The 25667-nt window shown below is 39.5% G+C and overlaps 1 protein-coding gene across 1 annotated transcript in view; it reads left to right on the top strand.

Annotated features, from left to right (window-relative positions):
- Positions 1-568: 568 nt before the first annotated feature.
- Positions 569-25667, top strand: part of LOC149219889 (glutamate receptor 3.3-like) — a 142607-nt gene continuing 117508 nt past the window's right edge. The window contains exon 1 of the mRNA XM_089386945.1: positions 569-873. Within this exon, the coding sequence (XP_089243071.1) occupies positions 579-873 (295 nt within the window). The 5' untranslated portion in view covers positions 569-578. The remainder of the gene's footprint in view (positions 874-25667) is intronic.

The raw sequence follows: 25667 nt of genomic DNA, 5'->3' as shown, positions 1-25667 counted from the left end.
TATTAGTGAAATCGAAACTTTAAACTTATACTTTAACCCGATAGGATTTATTTTGTTAAAGAGCTTGCTAAAAATAGCACTCTCAACTTCTAAGCCGCTGTATTTATAAGGTCCTGATCTCTGATGGTAGATTTAAGAGCTAGTGGCCACCTATTATCTTTGGCTTGTGAATGCCTCTGCGATTCGGAGCCAGAGTCATGGATCTTTATTTTCAATTCCGAGGCTAACATCATCGTCAGCTTTAAGTTCGGCATTTAATGTGTATTGCCTGAATCAGAATAATTTTCTGAAACTATAGAAATGGATCTTTAATTTCAATCCAGTCAAAGAATGCTCAGATTCACACTTCTTGTTCAGAACCATGCTTTCTTTTGAAGGCCTTTGAAGGTTTTGGCTGTTCTTCAATGGCAACCGATGCAGTTTTGAACTTAGAAATCTGAAGTTTAAATCTCATTAGCCTCCAAAATGCATTAATACAAACTTTTGTCATTTTAATTCCTCTTCGATAGCAGGATAATCCATTTTGATTCCTCCTCAACTTGTTTGTCGTTTTCCTATCCAGGTCAGAACGTTGAACCATGTGGCGCCTGCCGCATTGCCAGATTTATCTAGTCGTTCCTGTTCTTCTAGTAGTGTTCTCCTTATTGATTCCCAGTTATAGCACAAATGTCAGCATTCTTGACAATACAAGGCCTCATGTCGTGAATATCGGTGCTCTTTTTGCATTTAATTCCACGATCGGAAGAGTAGCAAAAACGGCTATAGAATTGGCAGTAAGAGATGTGAACAGCGATGAGACTCTGCTTAACGGGACAAAGCTAAAACTTAATATGGTCGACTCTATGTGCAATGTCTTCTCAGGAACTGCACAAGGTTCGGAATCTAACCCTTTCATTTTTTGTATTTACGAAGGAAAGCTTTAGTGTCAGTGTTATTGTGGCACTGGATCCAAAAGGATAAGATTACTTTAACTTTTACGATTCTTGCAAACTGATCATTGGCTTCTAGGTATGGCTTCAGAAATGTTTGAGCTATTTCCTGTTAAATAGCAATATCGTGAATTTTATACCATACGGAACTCATAGTCATAGTTTTAGAATTTTATACCAAACGGAACTCGAACTCATAGTCATAGTTTTAGGAAGGCAAAACAAGAAAAAGCAAATTCCTGTAAAACGGGATTGATAACAGAGTGATTTGCATTAGTAATTACAGTTTTTTAATAAACGACGACCGTCGGAGTTATAAAAATATGCGTAAAAAGTATTATATTGCCCTTCAACTAGCATGCTTGCATGTTAATTTTATAAACTTAAACATACAATTTTTTTTAGTGTAACAAAAGACAGATAAAATATGTTTTGTGGTTAAGGTTTGCTAGCTTATATATGGGATGGAAGAAAAATGATTAACTTAGAGACGAATGGATTTAGTCTGTGGATGGTTTCATTATTTTAAAGTGGCTTCCATATTTAACCTCTCCCATGACCCTCTCCCATGACCTTTGACGGTTGCACTAAACAGCATCAATTGATTTATACTTTTGAGGTATAAAAGAAAGTATATTTAAATTAAATATTTTATATTATATTTATCATTATTGATTAAATTTAGTTATATTTTTTTCCATTTAATTTATTTATAATTTATTTAGTTAATCTTTATAGATAGATATTTTGGAAATCTAAACATTATTATTGATGTTTAGTTAATTTTTAAATCATCAATTTTATGAGTAAGTTAAAAATTTAACTATATTTATTTATATATATGTATGATGTCTCTTAAAGATATGACATATATATTTATAATAAATATCTTACTCAGTAATTTTAAATCAAAGTGGAGAATATAAAAGAAGCTAACAATCTCATTAGTTAAGATTCTGAGATAAACAAAAATAGCATAGTGACCACCATGCTAAAACTTTAATATCACACTCCTAGATAAGTACAAATTAGGCACACATAGTGAGAATGTGCACATAGATGGTCTTTGGTCTTTGCTAGAAAAAGTCTATCTTTGTCCTAATACACATCATGCAATCTTAGGCATGCTAAAAAATGCTTCCCTCCATCCCAATTCACATAATGCAATCCTACATTATGCATGTTAAAGCCTAATACCTAAAGTTAAAGGTTCAACATCACACCAACACCCATGGACATAGAACACTAACCTATGGGGAGAGAGTAAGGGTCTTTTAGTTGTTCAATAGTTTCTTCAATTTCAGTATACTTGTGATAGAGTGCAATTTTTATAAAATGGGTCTATTTATTAGTTTGATTCAAAAAATGGGTTGAGTTTGTGGTTGGATATGGAAATATCAAAAGAATGGTTACCATGGCTTTGATGTTTTCCATAAAGTTATACTTCATAGTGGAATATGAAAGCTACTAAGGTTGGGCCATTCATATATTGGGATGCTTGTAGGAGATCTCTGTCCTTTTTACTTGTTGAATGATGATGAAAATTTTCAAATTGCATGCCTTATATATCATTATTGCTTGCCTGGTATCTTATTATCACTTGAAATGTTAAAATTCACCCAAATTTATATTTAAAAGTGGTTCAAACTTATTTTATTATTTATCATTTATAAAGTCCTTGTTTAATACAACTTAAAAAGTTAGAAAGTTAAAATAAATTGTTCCTCTTCAAAATACATGATACATTCAACATGAGTTGAAAAAGCTCTAAAATTACACAAACAATCAAATAAAACATAAAAATTTATACTTTACTCAATTTCACTTTATTTTATCACCAAGTTGAAACATTGACTCATATTTAAGGATGAAAAACAAAAACTATAAAAATAAAATGTTGAATATATAATTAGAAAATAGTGATGAATAAATAAATAAAATGTTGTAAATAAATACCTCAATGGAGGTGGATGATCAAAATGGTAATGGGGTTGTTGGGGGCTGGGAGAGAGAGGAGGGTCACCAACAACCCCACCGAATCCCGAGACTCATAAAGGGGGTGGTGTGGCATACTCCCCCATGCAGCCGTCGTGTGGCATATATTAGTAAGTCGTGTGGCATATATTATTTTACTAGGATGAAGCTTAATTGGTGTTTTGAGGTTTCGGGGGCGGTGTGGCATGCTCCCCATGCAGCAATCGTGTAGCATATATTATTTTATCATAATGGAGCTTAATTGATGTTTTGAGGTTTCTTAATGTGGCATATATTATTTTACAATGATGGAGCATAATTGGTGTTTTGAGTCAATGTGATTTATTTTATGACTTCTCAAATTTTTCCCGATTTGGAATATTGATTATTACTTAATCAAAATATTAAATTTATCTTTCATCAATTTATCTTTTATATGAAAGTGTCGCGCAGCAGGACCGTGTCCTGGCTATTTGATATTAAAAAACTATATTCTAAATGCGGAATTATCATGGGAGAATCGAGTACATAATAAATACATTCTTCTTTCGCTCCTTTCCCATTTTATTTTCCTGCTGACTTCCACTCATCCCAATCTCTGCTCCGCGGAGTCACGGGTCTGTTCTCGAGAAAAGTAAACGAAAGAGAGCAAGGTTTGAATCGCACGGCCAGAGGTGCCCCGCCATAAATTAAAAATGTCCGAGTGCATTGATCTTCCCAGATTTTTCTTGACCGGAAGAAGCTCTCGTGAATGCAGAAGTGGAGAGAAAGGCATACTAAACGCAATTTTACAGAAAATGCGAAGCATTTACGTCCGATTTCATTCAAAGTCCGAATTTATTTCACTAGAGAAAGCATGTGGGGTGAGCTTTGCAAAGGATTCCTCGACAAGTATTTTCACACTCCAAATTCGAACTTTATTCTCCGGAACAGGTTTGCAAAGCTTTAAATTCTGATATTTGAGATCCTTTTATTAGTGAAATCGAAACTTTAAACTTATACTTTAACCCGATAGAATTTATTTTGTTAAAGAGCTTGCTAAAAATAGCACTCTCAACTCCTAAGCCGCTGTAATTTATAAGGTCATGATCTCTGACGGTAGATTTAAGAACTAGTGGCCACCTATTATCTTTGCCTTGTGAATGCCTCTACGATTCGGAGCCAGAGTCATGGATCTTTATTTTCAATCCCAAGGCTAACATCATCGTCAGCTTTAAGTTCGGCATTTAATGTGTATTGCCTGGATCAGAATAATTTTCTGAAACTATAGAAATGGATCTTTAATTTCAATCCAGTCAAAGAATGCTCAGATTCACACTTCTTGTTCAGAACCACGCTTTCTTTTGAAGGCCTTTGAAGCTCTAGAGGTTTTGGCTGTTCTTCAATGGCAACCGATGCAGTTTTGAACTTAGAAATCTGAAGTTTAAATCTCATTAGCCTCCAAAATGCATTAATACAAACTTTTTGTGTTTTTAATTCCTCTTCGATAGCAGGATAATCCATTTTGATTCCTCCTCAACTTGTTTGTCGTTTTCCTATCCAGGTCAGAACGTTGAACCATGTGGCGCCTGCCGCACTGCCAGATTTATCTAGTCGTTCCTGTTCTTCTAGTAGTGTTCTCCATAGTGATTCCCAGTTATAGCACAAATGTCAGCATCCTTGACAATACAAGGCCTCATGTCGTGAATATCGGTGCTCTTTTTGCATTTAATTCCACGATCGGAAGAGTAGCAAAAACGGCTATAGAATTGGCAGTAAGAGATGTGAACAGCGATGAGACTCTGCTTAACCGGACAAAGCTAAAACTTAATATGGTCGACTCTATGTGCAATGTAAAAACAAGAAAAAGCAAATTCCCGTAAAACAGGATTGATAACAGAGTGATTTGCATTAGCAATGAAGTCGTCTTATAAAAACTATAAACGTTTTTTTAATAAACTACGACCGTCGGAGTTATAAGAATATGCGTAAAAAGTATTATATTGCCCTTCAACTAGCATGTTTGCATGTTAATTTTATAAACTTAAACATAAAAAAAAAAAAATTAGTGTAACAAAAGATAGATAGAATATGTTTTGTGGTTAAGGTTTGCTAGCTTATCTATGAGATGGAAGAAAAATGATTAACTTAGGGAAGGATGGATTTAGTCTGTGGATAGTTTCATTATTTTAAAGTGGCTTCCATATTTAACCTCTGCCCATGACCTTTGACCCTTGCACTAAACAGCATCAATTGATTTATACTTTTGAGGTATAAAAGAAAGTATATTTAAATTAAATATTTTATATTATATTTATCATTATTAATTAAATTTAATTATATTTTTTTCCATTTAATTTATTTAGTTAATTTTTATAGATAAACACTTTGGAAATCTAAACATTAACAATAATGTTTAGTTAATTTTTAAATCATTAATTTTATAGGTAAGTCAGAGATTTAACTATATTTATTTATATATATATGTGTGTGCTTCTTAAAGATATCATGTATATATTTATAATAAATATCTTACTTAGTAATTCTAAATCAAAGTGGAGAATATAAAAGAAGCTAACAATCTCATTAGTTAAGATTCTGAGATAAACAAAAATTGCATGGTGACCACCATGCTAAGACTTTAATATCACACTCCTAGATATGTACAAATTAGGCACACATAGTGAGAATGTGCACATAGATGGTCTTTGGTCTTTGCTAGAAAAAGTCTATCTTTGTCCTAATACACATCATGCAATCTTAGGCATGCTAAAAAATGCTTCCCTCCATCCCAATTCACATGATGCAATCCTACATTATGCATGTTAAAGCCTAATGCCTAAAGCTAAAGGTTCAACATCACACCAACACCCATGGACATAGAACACTAACCTATGGGGAGAGAGTAAGGGTCTTTTAGTTGTTCAATAGTTTCTTCAATGTCGGTATACTTGTGATAGAGTGCAATTTCTATAAAATGGGTCTATTTATTAGTTTGATTCAAAAAATGGGTTGTGTTTGTGGTTGGATATGGAAATATCAAAAGAATGGTTACCATGGCTTTGATGTTTTCCATAAAGTTATACTTCATAGTGGAATATGAAAGCTACTAAGGTTGGGCCATTCATATATCGGGATGCTTGTAGGAGAGCTCTATCCTTTTTACTTGTTGAATGATGATGAAAATTTTCAAATTGCATGCCTTATATATCATTATTGCTTGCCTGGTATCTTATTATCACTTGAAATGTTAGAATTCACCCAAATTTTTATTTAAAAGTGGTTCAAACTTATTTTATTATTTATCATTTATAAAGTCCTTGTTTAATCCAACTTAAGTAGTTAGAAAGTTAAAATAAATTGTTCCTCTTAAAAATACATGATTCATTCAACATGAGTTGAAAAAGCTCTAAAATTACACAAACAATCAAATAAAACATGTAGATTTATACTTTACTCAATTTCACTTTATTTTATCACCAAGTTGAAACATTTACTCATATTTAAGGGTGAAAAACAAAAACTATAAAGATGAAGTGTTGAATATATAATTAGAAAACAATTATGAATAAATAAATAAAATGTTGTAAATAAATACCTCAATGGGGGTGGATGATCAAAATGGTAGTGGGGTTGTTGGGGGAAGGGGCGAGGGAGAGAGAGGAGGGTCACCAACGACCCCACTGAATCCCAAGACTCATGAAGGGGGGTTGTGTGGCATGCTCCCCCATGCAACGGTCGTGTGGCATATATTATTTTACCATGATGAAGCTTAATTGGTGTTTTGAGGTTTCGGGGCGGTGTGGCATGCTCCCCCATGCAGCGATCGTGTGGCATATATTATTTTACCACGATGGAGATTAATTGGTGTTTTGAGGTTTCTTGTTGTTACTGTTTATCGATGGTGGTCTAGTGTTATGAGGGGTGGAGGGGTCAGCCACATGGAGGCCCTACAAGTCTACTAAGGAATTTATATAATGGAAATTTCCTGTTATACTACCTATTTTGAATGTGGGCTTATGAGTAAAACATGAGATCCTAATTCTGGGAAAATTTCTAAATATAAAGTGTTGTTAAACAAAGAGGACACGCTTCTCTCGCCAGTGACGAACCTATAGTGGTGCTCCCCCCTTAAAATTCAATTGGCCCTAGAGATAAGTTGGATCCCTATTTTATCTAGCTCTCTTGCTTTGTTGTGTGACATGCTAGTTCACTTTTCAGACAGGTCCCTAACACAACCGGCCTAGCTATTTTGATTTCATCCTCCTCTCTTCTTTGATCGATTCACAACGCGCCTGAATGAAAAGCACAACAATGCTTTTTCCTATTCTCTTTGTTGAAAGCAAAACTCATAATGTGATCATGTATTAGGCAGTAGGTGGCATTTGTGGATTTTTCTTCTTTGGTCCTCCCGCCCCTACACCTTCTAAGGCTCTGTTGTGGCCAACAACAACCCCCCCTTTTTATTTAGCATTAGTAATAAAACTAAATAAATGGGGACCCTTTTCTAAGAAAATAAAAAATAACACTTATATTTCCATTTGAATAAAACACACTATCATAAACTTAGGAAAAACATCCGCAAAACCCAAAAACTTAAGTTTTATGATAAGTTTCAAATAAAATCGTTCTCTTAACAATAAAACATCGCATCGCAAAGGGTAATGGAGGACATCATATAAACAAACTTTCGAAATTGTGAAAACGCGATGATGCGAGATCGCGCGCCTTAAAGACTCATCGCACATCGCAGATTTCATATGCCGCAAGTATCACCTAATATAAAATATCTCGATCCGGCGATATGCGATAAGGCATCTCACAAATCGCATCTCGCAGACGCATAAGGTAATAAATGATTGTTAACGAAAAGGATTAGCGATATTGCGATCTGTGATATTGCGAAGCAAATCGCAAAATTGCTTTATCGCAGATCGGTAGGGCTCATTGTTCAATAAAGTATTTCTCGTAATCCGATACCGAGTTATGGGCATTAATGTCAACTTAGTGGTTTATTGATGGTCATTTATGAGATAAGATTTAGATCTGATCGAAAGGTTGTTTCATGTAGGGTGATATATTTGATATGATTTCGGAATTAAGAGCTTTCCCGTCACCTTATCTCTTACCATTATTCTTTCTTTACTTCAAAAACTTGCAGGAGCGGCAAGCAGAATAATATACGCAGCAATGTGCAGAATGTAATGGGAAAGAAGGGAAAAGCTCCGGTTGCTGAGGACAAAGAGATGACGCCCTTATTCACAGACAACACTTGTACCAGAGATGCTGGAATAACCACTTAGGAAGGCATGTACAATTTTCTCGAAGAAGAAAACCCCAGAGTTATGGAAGTTAAAGCAACAAAAGACTCACGCAGGTCATCTAAGGCATCAATTACTGAACTTGCATGTTCATTCCTTCATCGAATAGCGGCAAGGCCTAAAATACTTCCATACACAGACATGGTCAAGTGGGTACTAGACAATGCTGATATAACAGACAGACAATTCAAGTCTCGGAGCCAAGACCTCATTGGGTCATTCACCCCACAAGATTTAAGGCTTATGTATCATCTACCAGAGCCGCAGGCAAGCTACAACAAATAGTTCGTGGAGAAGTTCACCAAAGAAAACGAAGATTTGGCGGAGTGCACCAAGAACTGGTCGGCAAGGGAAGAACCATTGAAAAAGGACAAACACGGTATGTACAGTACTGGTTCCCTCTCCTCCCCGTATTGTTTTGCTGCTACTATGCTATGTAGGCTATTTGGAAGGCCCGACATCAACAAATTTTCATCCGAGTGGCTACCCCTATTAGATGCGGCCACTAACGCCACTATTATGGATTGGGCTCAGATATTGTCTGATAATTTAGCTTCGGCTATTTGGAACTACCGGTCTAAAAGAACTACCTCTCAGAGGATTTATCCTCCTTTCTTTTTAGCTGCTTATGTTATGGATGCAATCTGTTATGTTTCCAAATTTCCTTTAATGGGTTGGAAGTGGACTATACAAAATCCCTTGCCCATTCACATTTATCATAAAGAATTGTGGGATTCCAAGTTCATCCCGTATTTTTACAGAATTTGTCATGGAATTGTGTTACCTCTTCACAAAATGTTGTATAATAAGGACGCCCCAAGATTTTCCCCCGAAGAGGAAGTTGATATTCTCCCTGTTGGAAGATGGTTTGGGGAAGAATTTTTCACCTATGTCAAAGTATTTGGAAGCATTACTTCCCCTCATGTGCTACCCTTATATGTTCTTGATAAGTTATTGGCTCGAGAAAATGCCTACCAGACCTGCGGGGTGGGAGGAATGAGCAAAGAGTTGAATGACAAGAAGAAGGCCATCTGGCCGCAATTTCCTATGGCCTATGGGGCCTTTTCACTGTTTGATTTAGGTCATGCATTGAAAGAAGTAGACAATATGCTGAGTCTACGACTGTTCAGGTTTCCAGGGAGACAATTCAACCCCTTTTGTTAGGACCTGCGGTCCGTGCGACGGGCAGGGCGACTCCACCGTGCGAAGGACGTGCGAAATATGAAACAAAATGAACCTTGGACGAGTTTATAAGGCGTTGGGCGAGCGATGAGGGGGCGGTCCCACGAGTTGGGTGGGCCGACCTACCTCATGGGCGAGAGTTCGCATTATGAATGAGTCGGCTGGGCGTTTGGTGTGGGTCGGCCGGGTGACACAACCCGCCACCCGCCCGTATATATTGGAGGGCATTTGGAGGCAAACGACCATCATTCGATCAACACGAGTTCGAACAAGGAGTTCTGCAGTGCGTGGATGAGCCTGCACGACGGGCAGAACTCGGGTGGAAAACTCATTCAGAAAGTCGTTTGAGAATTCGTTCAGAAAGTCATTCGAGAATTCGTTTGAGGAAGTCGTTTGAGAATTCGTTCAAGAAAGTCGTTCGAGAATTCGTTCGAGGAAGTCATTCAAGAATTCGTTCGAGAAAGTCGTTCAAGAATTCGTTCGAGGAAGTCGTTCGAGAATTCGTTTGAGAAAGTCATTTGGAAAAGTCGTTCAGGAAAGTCGTTCGGGCAACCCGGGCGAGGTTGTGTGGTGACCCGGGTGAGGTCATTTGGGCGAACCGGGTGAAGTCGTGTGGCAACCCGGGTGAAGTCATGTGGCGACTCGGGTGAATGAGCTTGGGTGAACGAGTTGGGTGAACGGGTGGACGTGCGGACGGGTGGCCGGGTGAGGGCGCGCCGTGCATGCCGAAACGAAGAATTGTGCGGATGGGCGACTTGGGTAGGGTGCGTCGTGCACGATGAAACGGTGGAAATGGTGAAGTGTTGAGATTGTGAACGAAGGTGTGACTCGTGCGGAGGCGCCCGTGTGTGGCAACTTGGTTACGACGAGGCGCGCCGAAGTTGGGCAAACAACACGATCGTGCGACGAGATGAACAAAGGGTTGGTGAGTCGTGTGGCGACCGTGTGGAGACGCTGACGGTCTAGGCAACCGAGTTTGCCGAAGTTGGAAAATTGGCTAAGTGTAAATTTGGGGTTTCCCAAGCTTTAACTTGTACTTGTAAAAGAAGATTATATATATTGATTCGGGCATACTCATATTGCAGGGAGTTGCCCCTCCCTTTATACTATTGTGCATTTATCTTGTATAATGTTATTTATGTGAATGTTATGGGCTTTCACTTGTATAAAGGATAAAAATAATACTTGGTAACAAGAAATAAAACTAAGTATGGAATGTTAGGCGTAGTCTATAATCGTAAGTATTGGTGAAAAAAAAACGATTGGTAGTGCCGCACCTCGCTATAAGCGGTTGAAAGACTACCGCAAGTGTAGGGGCGTGACAGGTGGTATCAGAGCTAGTGCCGGGGAGCTGGTGCTGGTGTTGAAGCGTTGAAGCTGATACACACCTACACTTCATGACAGGTGATATCAGAGCTGGTGAACTGAATCAAGGAGCTGATTCTACGAAGACCAAAGACTTGGTAGGAAGTTCAAGTTTTGCAGGTGGCAGGTGGAATATCAGGGTGATTCAGGTGAAAGGTGAAATAGGTTTAGCAGAGGAGAAGCTTTGTGCTTGGGCCAAGCTGAACGACAAGGCATGGCAAGTTTGGAAGAATGTGAAGGGAAGCTCTTGCTTACCTTATACAGGTTGAAGCGATTGAAAGAAGAGAATCCCCGAATTCGAAACGAACTTGAAGTCTTGGAACAAAATGTTAAAGACGAACTTCTTCAACTTGGTTGGACAATGGAGCAAGATGAAGTTGCAGATTGTGCTAACAAGGAAGAGGAAGCCGTGATGATTGAGGATGTTGCAGATATGACAACAATGGAGGACGAACTTGAGGTTGATCAAGTTGGACCAGGATCGTGCTGTTTGCAGACATGGATGGATGGGGATACTCACATGGAGGAGCCTCATGAGGATGATGTAAGTACTATTGATACTTGTGTTTCATTTGGGCATTTGGTGGATGGACCGTATGCAGGGAAGAGCAAAATTAGTTTGCCGATGCTAGGGAGGATCTTACCATGGATGTCTATGATGAGACCTTGTATGGAGAAGCAAGGATTGTTGATTGTTGCATGACTGTTGGGGTTTTTTGTGACCTTGTGGCAAAAAGTACAAAGGCCCGTGACAAGGGAGGAACATGATGGTCGTTGCAAAGGATTGGGTCATGCTTTAGCCACATGGAGAATTGAGTAAGTGCTCGGCATGACTCATGGACAGATTGAAGGGCACACACTTAAGGTACGATGATGCTTGGGTGGACTTCTCATGGCCAAGACCAAGAGATAGTCTTGGTGGAACCTTTAGTGGGGGAGCTATGATGGAGAGACTCATGTGATGATAATATGGTTGGGTGACCGAGTTCACTAGACCGAAGATTGTAGACTTGGATGAGGATGACCAATTGTTGTGATGGGTCTACTTGGTTGGACTACATGGGCAGCTTAGTCATAGACATCAAGTTGGAGACATGGAGCATGGAAGTCTTATGTAGGGACATGATGCAGGAGCACTTATAGAGGTGTCACTTATGGGCATCCAATGAGGAGTGCCAAGGCAGGGATGTTGTGCAGGTAGATTTGTTGGTGTGACATGGAGATGTTTTATGTATGAGCCGATGGAGAGGTTATGCACTCTTGTACAACAACGCCATGGACTGGGATGGAGTTGTGAGCAGACTATGGAGCATTCCTACTACATGGAGAGCTGAGGCATCTTGCAAAGACCTTTGGGCCGAGACTTGTATGCTTGTTGAGATGTTGGTTGGAGATGACTTATGGAGCTCATGATGACATGAGGTTGTGACTTTTAGGGACTTCATATATGGTGGACTAAGAGGATCTGATGCATTGAGGAGTTGAGGTCAGAGACTTTGATGCAGGATGGGGTGCATACTTTCAAGTACATGTATGGGAATGGCTTGAAAGAGTGACTTGATGTGGCGGATCGATACGAGACACTTTGGAGTGATGGAGTTACGACGATGATGATGCCTTGGTGGCAACACTTGGGCATGGGTTGAGCCGAGACTTAACCACTTTGACACATGGGGGCTGATTGATCTATGATCATGGGTAGCACATGGATAGATGAGACAGGTGTATACTTGTTTCTATGGCAGACTTGAGGGATGGTACATTGCAGATATGGTGGAGGTTGTTTCATGGACCTGGACGTGGCACATCGAGAGTCGGGTTGATGAGAAGGTCTCTTCATATTGAGGAGATACACATATGGATGATGATGTGGGGGTAGATGTGGTTGATTTCATGCAGCACATTAGTACCAGACATCATGGACAACATGTTGCAGATGAGATGAGGACTACTTCATGGACCTGAGCATGGCTTACACTTGTATGGAGATGGATTCTTGATCGAGTTGAGGATGTGACAGGATGTTCTGAGAAACGACTAGTGATGGCATGAGGATGTACATTCTCATGGTTTGGGTGTGACGGTTGGATTAGCTACCCAACTAGTTCAAACATGGGGCTGCAGCGTTTACAGAGATGTGTTAGCATTGTTGGAGTATCATGGCAGCAGTTCACATGATGACGACACATGATGAGATCGACATGAGATGTTGCAGTGGGCATGTAGCTTGAGATGGAAGGGCTAGCCTTCCACAATGGGGAGCAGCATGTGGAGATTACGACGAGATGGTTGATGGTCATGGATTGAAATGATTTCCTATGTATGACATACCGATGAGGTGTATACCTTGGTATGGTGATCTTGGTGACAGATGGTTGTCGGGATAAGATATTGTCGAGGACGACAATGACTTCTAGTGGGGGAGGATGTTGGGACCTGCGGTCCGTGCGATGGGCAGGGCGACTCCACTATGCGAAGGACGTGCAAAATATGAAACGAAATGAACCTTGGACGAGTTTATAAGGCGTTGGGTGAGCGATGAGGGGGTGGTCCCACGAGTTGGGCGAGCCGACCTACCTCATGGGTGAAAGTTCGCATTATGAACGAGTCGGCTGGCCATTTGGTGTGGGTCAACTGGGTGACACAACCCGCCACCTGCTTGTATATATTGGAGGGCGTTTGGAGGCAAACGACCATCATTTGATCAACACAGGTTCGAACAAGGAGTTCTGCAGTGCGTGGATGAGCCCGCACGATGGGTGGAACTCGGGTGGAAAACTCATTCGGAAAGTCATTCGAGAATTTGTTCGAAAAGTCGTTCGAGAATTCGTTCGAGGAAGTCGTTCGAGAATTCGTTCGAGAAAGTCATTCGAGAATTCATTCGAGGAAGTTGTTCGAGAAAGTCGTTCGAGAATTCGTTCGAGGAAGTCGTTCAAGAATTCGTTCGAGAAAGTCGTTCAAAAAAGTCATTCAGGAAAGTCGTTCGGGCGACCCGGGCGAGGTCATGTGGCGACCCAGGTGAGGTCGTTCAGGCGAACCGGGTGAAGTCGTGTGGTGACCCGGGTGAGGTCGTGTGGCAACTCAGGTGAATGAGCTTGGGTAAACGAGTTGGGTGAACGGGTGGACGTGCGGACGGGTGGCCGGGCGAGGGCGCGCCGTGCACGCTGAAACGAAGAATCATGCGGACGGGGACTTGGGTAGGGCGCGTCGTGCACGACAAAACAGTGGAAACGGTGAAGTGCTAAGATTGTGAATGAAGGTGTGACTCGTGCGGAGGCGCCCGTGTGTGGCGACTTGGTTACAGCGAGGCCCACCCAAGTTGGGAAAACAACTCGATCATGTGACGAGGTCAACAAAGGGTTGTTGAGTCGTGCGGCGACCGTGTGGAGATGCCGACGAGCTGGGCAATCGAGTTTGTCGAAGTTGGAAAATTGGCTAAGTATAAATTTGGGGTTTCCCAAGATTTAACTTGTACTTGTAAAAGAAGATTATATATATTGATTCAGGCAGACTCATATTGCAGGGAGTTGCCCCTCCCTTTATACTGTTGTGCATTTCTCTTGTATAATGTTGTTTATGTGAATGTTATGGGCTTTCACTTATATAAAGGATAAAAATAATACTTGGTAACAAGAAATAAAACTAAGTATGGAATGTTAGGCGTAGTCTACAATCGTAAGTATTGGTGAAAAGAAAATGATTGGTAGTGCCGCACCTCGCTATAAGCGGTTGAAAGACTACCGCAGGTGTAGGGGTGTGACACCTGTGATGTCATTAAGAATTTTACTACTGCTATTAAGATAAAAGTATTTTCTAAAGAAGATGATCTTTTTGATGATATCTTCCAACAAAAAAGCACACTAAAAGAAGTTTTGCATACGGCTCAAATTCAATTTCCCCCAGCGGAATTCCAAGAATTCAAATTGTACAGAGAAAGGAGACTAGCAAACATCCCCTTGGATAAGTTGCGCTTAGAACCAATAAGGGAGCCAACTCCCAGTATCAGTTTAATTGGAAGTTTGGGTACAAACAAGTCTAGGTCTAATTTTGGGAAAGAATCACCAGAATGTTCTAAGCAGTCCGAGAGCGACCATAATAAAAGTGAAGGGTCAGTTAGAGATACTGCCAGATCTAAAGAGTGCCCAGAGCAACAGGTCTTAACTACACCGCAGGTAAAGGTTCCCCCTCCCCTCATCCAGCCACCAAAGCCAGTGAGAACTGAGCTAGATAAAGAGTGGGAAACATTCAATGAATTGATTAATATTGAGGAGAAGAACACGCAGACACCTGAGGATATAGTGCAGACAATGACAGATATGGTCATTGGAATAGTCAACAATGCTCCAGAAATGGAGCATATTCCCATTATCCCGTTGTCTGAAATCATGCTCAAGATAGAGGAGGTTCCTCCTCTAGATGTATTTTATAGTCCGTGGCACAAGGCAGTGGTAAGAAGAAAAAGAAAGAAAAGGAAATTAGACAGCGTGCTCTCACCTGAGGCAGAGCAGCTAGATGTCCTTTGGCGAGACCCTACCACTGAACCTACTGCAAATCTGACTAAGTTATCTCAGATCGCAGGAGCCTATGCTTCTACTACCATTGATAAAGCGTCCGAGGTACAACAATTACTTAAGGATAGAGAGGAAAAAATCCAAGTTTTGCAGCAACAGCTACAACGGGCTAGTGCCAATCGAGAAGTAGAAGAGAAGTTAGAAAAATTACAACAATATTTTCAACAGATGCAACTAGCGTATCAGAACAATTTGGCCGAAAAGGAAAATCAATTACAGACTATGCTAGAATTGCATAGAGATGACCCCAAAATTACAGAGTTTGTCTTAGAAGCCCTTGCCTTAAATGACAAACTCTTGCAACAGCAAGAGGAATTATGCCAAAGAATATCGCAATGGAGTTCCCATTGCGATATGAGTGATAAAATTACAAATCAAGTCATGGATTTGCGACTCGATTATGATTTGATTGATAAAAGAATTTCTGATTATTTGAAATGGCAGGAATCAGAGGAAGGGAAGAAAGCAGGCTTGCTTAGAATCAATGAAGCCCACAAAGAAATGCTTTTCCATAAGTGGGACGCACAGATTAAAAAGGCAGAATAGGCAGCGGAGGAAGCAGCGACAGTGGCTAACAACGTCATTGATTGTGCTAATGAAAAACTTCATAGAGCAAACCTGATATCAGAAACCGCTCCGAGATTTCTCCTAAAGGCACAACAACTGCAGACAAGCTGGAGACAGAAAGCTGAGGAAAAGGCAAAGTCCATCAAGAAGTTAACCAAGTTGAATTGGGACACTTATTGGTAGTACTTGGTTAAACCGCATAATCAATGCATGACTCTCAAATGCCTTACAAACTCTACCGAGAAGATAGCACCAGCACTTGCCGATTTTGTTTTCACAGGACAACTAAAATCAGAGGTCGACCAACCGACGCTCCTCAAGCTGATGCTGAATGCTTGCGATCTTAGAGAACAGATACATAGATAGTTAATTTCTAGATACAATTTTAGTTTTATTTTTTATTTATTTTTGCCTTAGATGAGGACGGTCATTTAAACCTCCTCCTATATTTTTGTAATAAACTATTTTTAGTATTTAGGTAGTAGTATTTTAACCCCTCTCATGCATTTAGAGAGGGGTCCTGAAATTTGTCAAAAACGTTTCCTCAGAACATGCACTTCTGCACCCTCAGAGGAGGTTTTGATGAATGAATGGAACGAGATTTATTGATATTTGTGTTTAATGTCTGCTACTGACATGCATTTCTGTACTCTTAGTAGATATTGAATTAGGAAGAGATAAATCTATATTGCTGAAGCTCATGAGTAGAACTTGTTATCAATGGTAATTTTATCTCTTAATAATTTCTGCTTATTTGTCAAAGTAATATTTTATGTTTAGTTATTTATATATGAAGCCTTGAATATTTGAGTTATCATTTGGCACTTTTGTACAGTGATGACTATTCTGTTTATGCTTAATGTATGAATGACTTATTATGCGATATGCTTCTCACAATTGTTTCGGCTAATTTCTTATACGAAACAATTCATTTTTAACGAATTCTTTCTCATAGCGATTGAATGGTCTTTATTACCAATTGCTGTTAGAAACTATTTTAGATCACATAAGAAAAAAGTTAAATCCCAGGTTAGTTTTAGAGTTAGATAATTCTGTTCATTAGAATATAATTGCATGTTTTAAATTAGACTCAGATTAAAAGAATTTTATTTAGAAATCTTTAGAAAGGGAAATATCAACTCTTATCACACACACAAATTGGGAAACTGGTCCCATTATCCCCAATTGGACCCACCATCCCAAACGGAAAAGGAGCTGCTTTCAAGGTCCGGACCGGGTGGGTATCCCCCTTGTTGTAAACCCAATTTTCGTGGCTTCAACACATTTGGCGCTAGAAGGAGGGCCCCAAACTGTGAATGGATAGTAAATCTAAATCTAAATACCATTCTGAGAATAAATCGCCCTCAACATCTCCCTCGACTTCTCCGTTGCATTCCAAATCTTTAAATCCTAAGCGAGAAGTTGAGAAAGCAACAACCACTGCCACAAACCCAAACATTTCAGAGAAATCCACTGTCGAACCTCCTGAAGTTGAGTCTTTGATTCATAAACTTCAAGGATTTTCCATATCACCGCAAAAGTCTGAAATATCTCAAGGTAGTGTGACTTCGCAATACAATCCTTATCCTCTCACTAGATTATAGAGTGAAAAGTTTGGTATTGAACCAATTGAATTACCTCTGCCTAAAAGGAAAAGAGCAAGGAAGACACCTCAAGGGTCTGATAGTGAGACTCTTTCATCATCATCATCCATTTCATCTTCTCCACTGCAAAGTCAACCATCCACCCCTCCACTTCAAGTTGTTGTCCATCAGAGTACTGGAACTTCAACATCTGCTTCTCAATCATCTGGAACTGTAATATCCACTCCTTCCCAACCACAAGGAACTTCGTCTGCGCTTTCCTCTGTTAGTAGTTCAACGATGGCTCAAAGCCCATGGAATAATCTAGGGGCAGTCTCAATGCCTGCACCCTTGAGCCAATTACCAGCCCATCCTGAAAAATGGCTGCCCAAGTTTAATCCTGAAGCAGGCATGCTAGCAGAAGAACACATAAACAACTTTATGTTATCAATAAATCTAAATGGGGTTACAAATGAAGATGTTGTTGTTAGACTTTTTCCTTATACTTTACAAGCAGTAGCCGGGTCCTGGTATTTTTCATTACCATCAGGATCCATTACTAGTTGGGACATTTTCCAAGAACAATTCTTGACTAAGTTCGGCGATGATAGATCTACAGCAACATTGATCAACGATCTATCGAATCTTAAGACTGAGTCGAGAGAACCGATCAAAGATTTTAACTCTTGTTTCAACAAGCTTTTGAATAAAATTCTGACCGCTTCCAAGCCTAGCGAAGAAGTTCGAAGTGAATGGTACATATCTGCTTTACCCTCGAACATAGTGATCTTCGTTGATAGGGCTGCCAAGACAACATTGGCCGAAAACATGAAGGAAGCGATAGCGGTAGAAAAACGTATCTTAGCTTTAGAAAAGAAAAACACTGTTGATGAGAGAAAATCTAAGAAGGTTACTTTTAAAGATGAACCTAAGAAAAAGCAATCAAAAGACCCATTTGATTTAGAAGGATTGCAGAAAGTCTTAAAAACCATGTCTAATGAAATGGTTGACATTAAGAGACAAGTAGTAGAAACTTCTTCTAAGAAACCCTACAAGCCTTATAGAAAAAATCCCTCAACTGATTCAAAGCCTCCCAATGCTATAACAAATGCCGAATCTGAAGGAGAAGAAGAGGAAGTTTCTAACGAGGAACCTACTGATGAAGATGAATTTGTTGAGTTACAGGGAATGTGGGACTTCATTCTTCCAAACGAAGAGGATCAAGAGGCATCACCAGTCAGTACCAGAAGTAGAAATCAACCCGATACTCCACAACCTACTTCTAAACAGAAGAGCGCAAGCTCGACATCTAAAGATAAAGTCGCCAGTAAGAAATCATCACCTAAAGCGACTCAAACAAGCCCAATCCAATCCAATTCATCAACTCCATCTAAAACACTGATTGTTTCTGATGAGATGGAGTATAATATCGTTGAAGACATGAAGAAGACTAGGGCTAACATTACTTTTCATGAACTGAGCAAATTGAAACATCAACAAAAGCTACTTTTGAAAGAGTTACATGCAATACCCGTTGCACCACTTACTACCGCTGTAATCTCGCAAGCTTCTCATGAGATGGGAAGACTTCCAACTAATATGGCAAATAAAGTTGATCCGAATGATATTGCTTTAATTGAAGCTAGGTAAAAATCCCATACTCCCCCATTCCTTCTTACTTATGAAATTTTCAATAAAAATTTGCATAATTGTTTGGTAGATTCGGGAGCTTCATTTAATATTTTGCCTAAAACAATATGCGCAAAGTTAAATGTCCAACCTCAAAAATCTGCAATACACATAGTTTAGCTGGACCGATCGCAGATTGAAGTAATTGGTGAACTAAATCAAGTTACCATAAGGCTATCATCTAATCCAAAGGTATGTCAAGTAATTGATATTCTAGTTGCAGACATTCCTGAATTTTATGGTTTAATTCTTAGTAGGGATTGGTCTGAAAAGCTTCATGGATACTTTGCAACTAACTAGTCACACATGTGGCTCCCTTACAATGGTAAACCGAATCAGATAAAGGTTGAGTGAGAAAGACACCAAAAATACGTAGTGACGGAATTGGAAGGAGAAAATGAACCTGTAGCATACAACAACAATATAATGTTGGAAATAATACTGAGGGGGGGGGGAATCAGTATTATCTAGCAATTTACCAAATCTTCCTTATTTGATCTTTTGAAATATTCTTGCATATCAGTACCATAAAACAATGAGCATGAATAAAGAAAATAGACAGTCACACCAAAGAACACAAGATGTAAGGTGGAAACCCAATGCGGGAGAAAAACCACCTGCTGCAATAATGTCTCTATCTTCTTTCAAGAAATTCTTTTTACAATGATTTTGTACTGGTGCAGTCCTTTACCAGCACGCAGGCTGCAACCTGCAAAGAGCTACAACTCTTTCTTGTTTTCCAGACTTCTCCTGGAAGGGAGCTACAACCCCCTACTTCTTTTTCAAAATGATCAACAAGTATACAACAGATACAGTCTACTACAGATATCAGATCAGTAATTACAGAAACAACCCAGAACACCTTATGAACAGAAATATACAGTTAACAGATCATCTTGAGACAGGGACGCATATTTTCTTTCTGTGGCCTGCGACTGGACGCAGTATACCTTATGCTGTTCTGCGTGCAGACGCACTGTTACTTTTGCTTGTCTGCGACCGACGCACACATCAACACTATCGCGCCGCGTCTTTTGCTTCAGAGACGCACCCAATACCACAGTCGCGCCGCGTCCTTCGCTTCAGAGACGCACCTGATCCTTTACTGTACTGCGTCCCGGCGCACTTTCCCTTCACTGAATCTGCGCCCTTTTAGATATAGAAGATAAGAGGACTTCAGAACCAACCCAAACACTCAGATCCACAGATCTGATCATGCGCCATATAGATCGTAGTCCATTAGAAGATTTACCCTTAAAGATATGGACTAGATCACACCAAGAGATGATCAACCAAGATGATGCATAATCCAAATGAACTCCTTTGCTTTATATAGGCAAGCTTCTCCCCAAAGCGTGGAACAATACCACGAGCCGACACCATAGAAACACGCAACCGTCGGCTAGATACCACACAAGAAGCCCCCACGAGCTTTTCTCTACCTTGAAATGTGTGCACTGGGCGGACGCACCTTCTGAACGGCTGGCCAGCGTCCCTGGACGCGGGTTCTGTATGGAATACCTGCGGGGACGCACTTGCTGAACAAAATTTCCTGCGTCCTTCTTGATTTACCATCTGAAAGAGTTTGCCATCAAGTACAACACCTGAATCATAATGCCAACAAACTCCCCCTTTGGACTTGATGGCAACCACATAATCTTCAGCTTCATCATTCTCCCCCTTTGACATCAAGAGCAAAGGGTATGCTCCCCCTATGCTCATGCTTCTCCAGATTTGTAACCAGAAATCCATCATGAAGGAGACAGAGACATATTGCAGCTATTTCCAAGATCTCCTTCTCCATAATGCCAACAATGCATTATGTGCTCCCCCTGAGCCTATACCATCAATAGGAAGATGGTCAACAGTGAGATGATGCATCAACAACCCCCAGCTTTTGCCTGAGGTATTCAAAAGTGTCCCTGGGCAACGGTTTGGTGAAAATATCAGCAACTTGTTCCTTAGAAGGAACATACTCCAACTTGACCTTCTGTTCAAGTACTTGTTCCCGGAGAAAATGGTACTTGATTGGTATGTGCTTGGTTTTTGAATGCATAACCGGATTCTTTGAGATGCTGATTGCACTTGTGTTGTCACATAAGATAGGAATAGGAGGTGTACAAGTGATTTGATAATCCTGCAAAGTCTGCATCATCCAAAGAAGTTGGGTGCAACAAGATGCAGCCGCAACATATTCCGCTTCAGCTGTAGACAAGGCAATTGAACTCTGTTTCTTGCTGAACCAAGATACCAGTCTAGAACCCATAAAGAATGCACCACCACTTGTGCTTTTCCTGTCATCCACGCTTCCGGCCCAATCTGCATCTGTATAAGCATGAAGAGTGAGATCTGTATCTCTAGGATACCATAGGCCATAATTTTGAGTCCCTTGAAGATATTTGAAGATTCTCTTTACTGCTTGAAGATGAGTCTCCTTTGGATTTGCCTGAAACCTTCCAACTATTCCAACTGCATGCATGATGTCTGGTCGGGTACCTGTCAAATATAGTAGACTTCCAATCATAGATCTGTAGGTTGGTTGATGAACTGCTGCAGATTCGTCATTTGCACTGAGACTACATCCTGTAACCATGGGTGTACATACTGGTTTTGCATCTTCCATGCCATATTTCTTCAAAATCTGCTTGAGATACTTGGTTTGAGATAAAAGGATTCCTCCTTTCTTTTGTTGGATTTGCAAACCAAGAAAGTATGTCAGTTCTCCTAGCAAGGACATCTCAAATTCTTTCTGCATGACTGAGGCAAAGCTTTGACTCATAGCTTCTTCATTACTGCCAAAAATAATGTCATCTACATACACAACAAGTATTAGTAATTTGTCATTTTCAACTTTTATATAAAGATTGCTATCTGCTGAACCTTTTGAAAAACCTTGTTGATGAAGATATTTGTCCAACCGGTAGTACCAAGCCCTTGGAGCTTGTTTGAGACCATAGAGAGCCTTTTTTAATCGGCATACAAGATTTGGATCGTTTCCAAGAATGAAACCATCTGGCTGTTCAATGTACACTTCTTCATCCAAGTCTCCATTCAGAAAAGCTGATTTCACATCCATTTGAAATACTTTGAAGTTCTGACAACTTGAGAGAGCAAGAAACATTCGGATGGCCTCAAGTCTTGCAACAGGAGCAAAAGTTTCTTCAAAGTCTATTCCTTCTTGCTGTGCATACCCTTTACAAACAAGTCTGGCTTTGTTTCTAATTACTTCTCCATTTTCATTCAATTTATTTTTGAAAACCCATTTTGTTCCGATAACATTCTTATCCTTTGGTCTAGGAACCAGCTCCCAAGTATTGTTCTTTTCGATTTGCTCAAGTTCTTCATCCATTGCTTTCACCCAACATTCATCTTTGCATGCTTCTTTCACATTTTGTGGTTCAGTAGAGGAGAGTAATGCCAAATAACTTGAAGCTTCTGCAACTGTTCTTCTAGTTTGTATACCTGCTTCCTTTTGTCCCATGATCTGAGATTCTGGATGGTTCTTTTGAACATATCTGGATGGAGTCTTTTCTTCTATTCTTGTTCTTTCTTCTGCTTCTTCGTGAGGTCCGTCTTGAAATTGTTCTTGCGGTTCTTCTTCTTCATCATTCTGTCTTTGAGGGTAGCTTTCATCTTCTTCAATGTCTTCACGATGTATTTGCCTAGGAATGTATCCTTTCTCATCAACCACTACATCAATGCTTTCAACAATTCTGCCAAGTCTTTTATTGTAGCATTTGTATGCTTTGCTATGTGGAGAGTAGCCAAGAAGAATTCCTTCATCTGCTCTAGGATCAAGTTTGCCAAGCTGCTCCTCAGTATTTTTGATATAGCATTTGCTCCCAAAGATTTTGAAGTGCTTTACTGAAGGAGTTTTACCACTCCAGAGCTCATGAGGAGTTTGAGTCCTGTTCACTCGGACATTTGTCTTGTTGAGAATAATAACTGCCGCATGTGCAGCTTCACCCCAGAAGGTTGCAGGAGTTCCTGATTCATCAAGCATAGCACGAGCCATTTGCTGGACTGTTCTGTTCATTCTTTCCACTACTCCATTTTGCTGAGGAGTTCTAGCTGTAGAAAATTCTCTCCTTATTCCATGTTCATCACAGAAATCGAAAAATTCATTTGAAGTAAATTCTCCACCTCTGTCAGATCTGAGGCACTTAATCTTGTGACCTGATTCATTTTCAGCCAAGGCTTTGAAGGATTTGAATTTTTCGAAAGCTTCATCTTTGTGCTTCATAAGTCCTAACCAAACAAACCTGGAGAAATCGTCAATAAATAATATCAAGTATTCCTCTCCTCTAGGTGTTCTTTTTCTGAATGGTCCACATACATCTGTATGTACTAGCTCAAGAGGCATACTGGCTGATCCTTCTTTCTCTGGAAAGTTAGTTCTAGTCTGTTTTCCAAACTGACATGATCTGCACATGGTGTTGTCAGGAATTTTGATATCTGGAAGATCGCGAACTGCCTGATATTTGCAAGCTTTCCTTATTTGTGAGAAGCTTAGATGTCCCAATCTTCGATGCCATAACCAGTGCTCTTCATCCTTGCTTAAATAGCATTGTTGTTGTTCTTCATCAAAAATGTATAGATTATTTGAAGTTCTTTTTCCTTTGAGAACTGTTTTACCTGTATCAAGATCACGAACAAGACATCCATTTGATCTGAATATAACCTCGGTTCTTTGATCACACATCTGGCTTACACTTAGAAGATTATGCTTTAGTCCATCAACAAACAAAACATTTCCAGCCTTAACATCTTCTTTTAAAGGAGCAATACCTTTTCCTTTTATAGTTGCAGGAGTATCATTTCCAAAAGAGACTTTCTTTCCCTTTTCTAAATTAGAATAAGATTCAAGTTTTTCTTTATCACCTGTCATGTGCTTTGAACATCCACTGTCAATGTACCATAGATTTTCTTGTCCTTCTGCATAGAATGCTATCCCACATCTTTCTGTTTGAGGTTCCTTTATTTTCCATGTTTTGGTGCCTGAGGTTTGTTCCCTTTTTTGTTCTTGTACCTTTCTTTCCGGAAACCTGCTTCTACATTCAACATCTTCATGTCCAAAATTATTGCAAATAGAGCATTCAACTTCATTTTCAAGAGCTGAAAAATTGTTATAGGTCCTTTTTGTATTCCCTGTCATGCTTCTTTGTTTTTGAGCTTCCCTAGTCATGATTGTTTTATACGCAACACATTGGGCTGCTTTGTGACCAAAGTTATGGCAAGAAAAGCATTGTCCATTGAAGAAGTTTCTGCGATTATTGAATCTACCAGCCGACTGATTGTAATTTCTATTTTCATCTATTCTTGAACCAAATTGAGAAGGTTTTACCTGTGGCTGGTTGTGGCTTTTGTTCACCCTTAAGCTGGATTGCCCCTGATAGTTTGAAGTTTGTCCCTGCTTTACCTGATGATCTTCCTTGTGTTCTTGCTCATTTCTTCTTGCTGCATCAAGATAACTTTTTGAAGTGGAAGCTTGAGAAGTTTCTCCATTGTAGCCCAGACCTGTCTTATTTAGAGGAGATCGCTGCACACTGATAATCTCATTCAACGTTTCAGATCCTTTGACAAACTTGAGATTAATAGTTTTTGTTTTCTCAATTTCTTTTCTAAGACCAACAATTTCACCTTCTAATTTTTCAAGATGTTTTTCCTTTTCATCAATCTGAAATTGTAGAGTATCAATAATCATGTTCTTTTCTTCTATACATCTCTTGAGTCTAGTAATTTCATCATAAAGGTTATCCACATCTATAGCATCCTCATAATTATCATCTTCAAATGCCATTAACAATCTATATTTGTTACCTTGTTCATCTTCATCACTGTTTGATAAGCCATCGCTATCTTCATGGGTGTAGTAGCTTTTCTTATTTGTACCCTGTTTCTTGTTCCATCTAACTGGTTCCTTTCCTTTATCCTTATAAGAGCATTTTGCAGCATAATGACCTACTCTTTCACAAGCAAAACATTTGAAAGGTAGCTTACCTCTGAACCTTCCAGAACCCCTTTGAAGATTTCTGACAAAGTTTGATTCTTCTTCCTCTTCTTCTGGAACATGACATGCTTCATAGTGATCTTCTTTGCCTGATGCTTTAAAAGCAGCTTCCCTTCTGTCTGATGGACCTCCCTTTCTCATTTCATAAGCAGTTAGAATTCCATGCAGCTGAGACATAGTGAGAACACGGAGATTTTCCTTTTCTTCTACTGCAGATACTTTAGATTCAAACTTGGGAGATAAAGATCTTAGAATCTTTTGAACTACTATAGTCTCTTTTATTTCTTCACCCAAATTTTTCATACAATTAACAATCTCATCTACTCGAAGAAAATAATTAGCCACACTTTCATCATTATACATCTTGAGAGTCTCATATTGAATCCTGAGAGTTTGAAGTTTAGCTTCTTTTACCTGTTCATCTCCTTCATAGCTAGTGATCATTTTGTCCCATATCTCTTTTGCTGATTTGAAGTGCATGACCTTCATGAACTCTG

This window comes from Pinus tabuliformis, chromosome Q (genome assembly GCF_031772625.1).
Source record: "Pinus tabuliformis cultivar Carrire ecotype Pingquan chromosome Q, CPIR1, whole genome shotgun sequence".
Lineage (NCBI taxonomy): Eukaryota > Viridiplantae > Streptophyta > Pinopsida > Pinales > Pinaceae > Pinus > Pinus tabuliformis.
The sequence above is the reverse complement of the archived record's forward strand: the minus strand, read 5'-3'. Positions and strand labels throughout refer to the sequence as shown.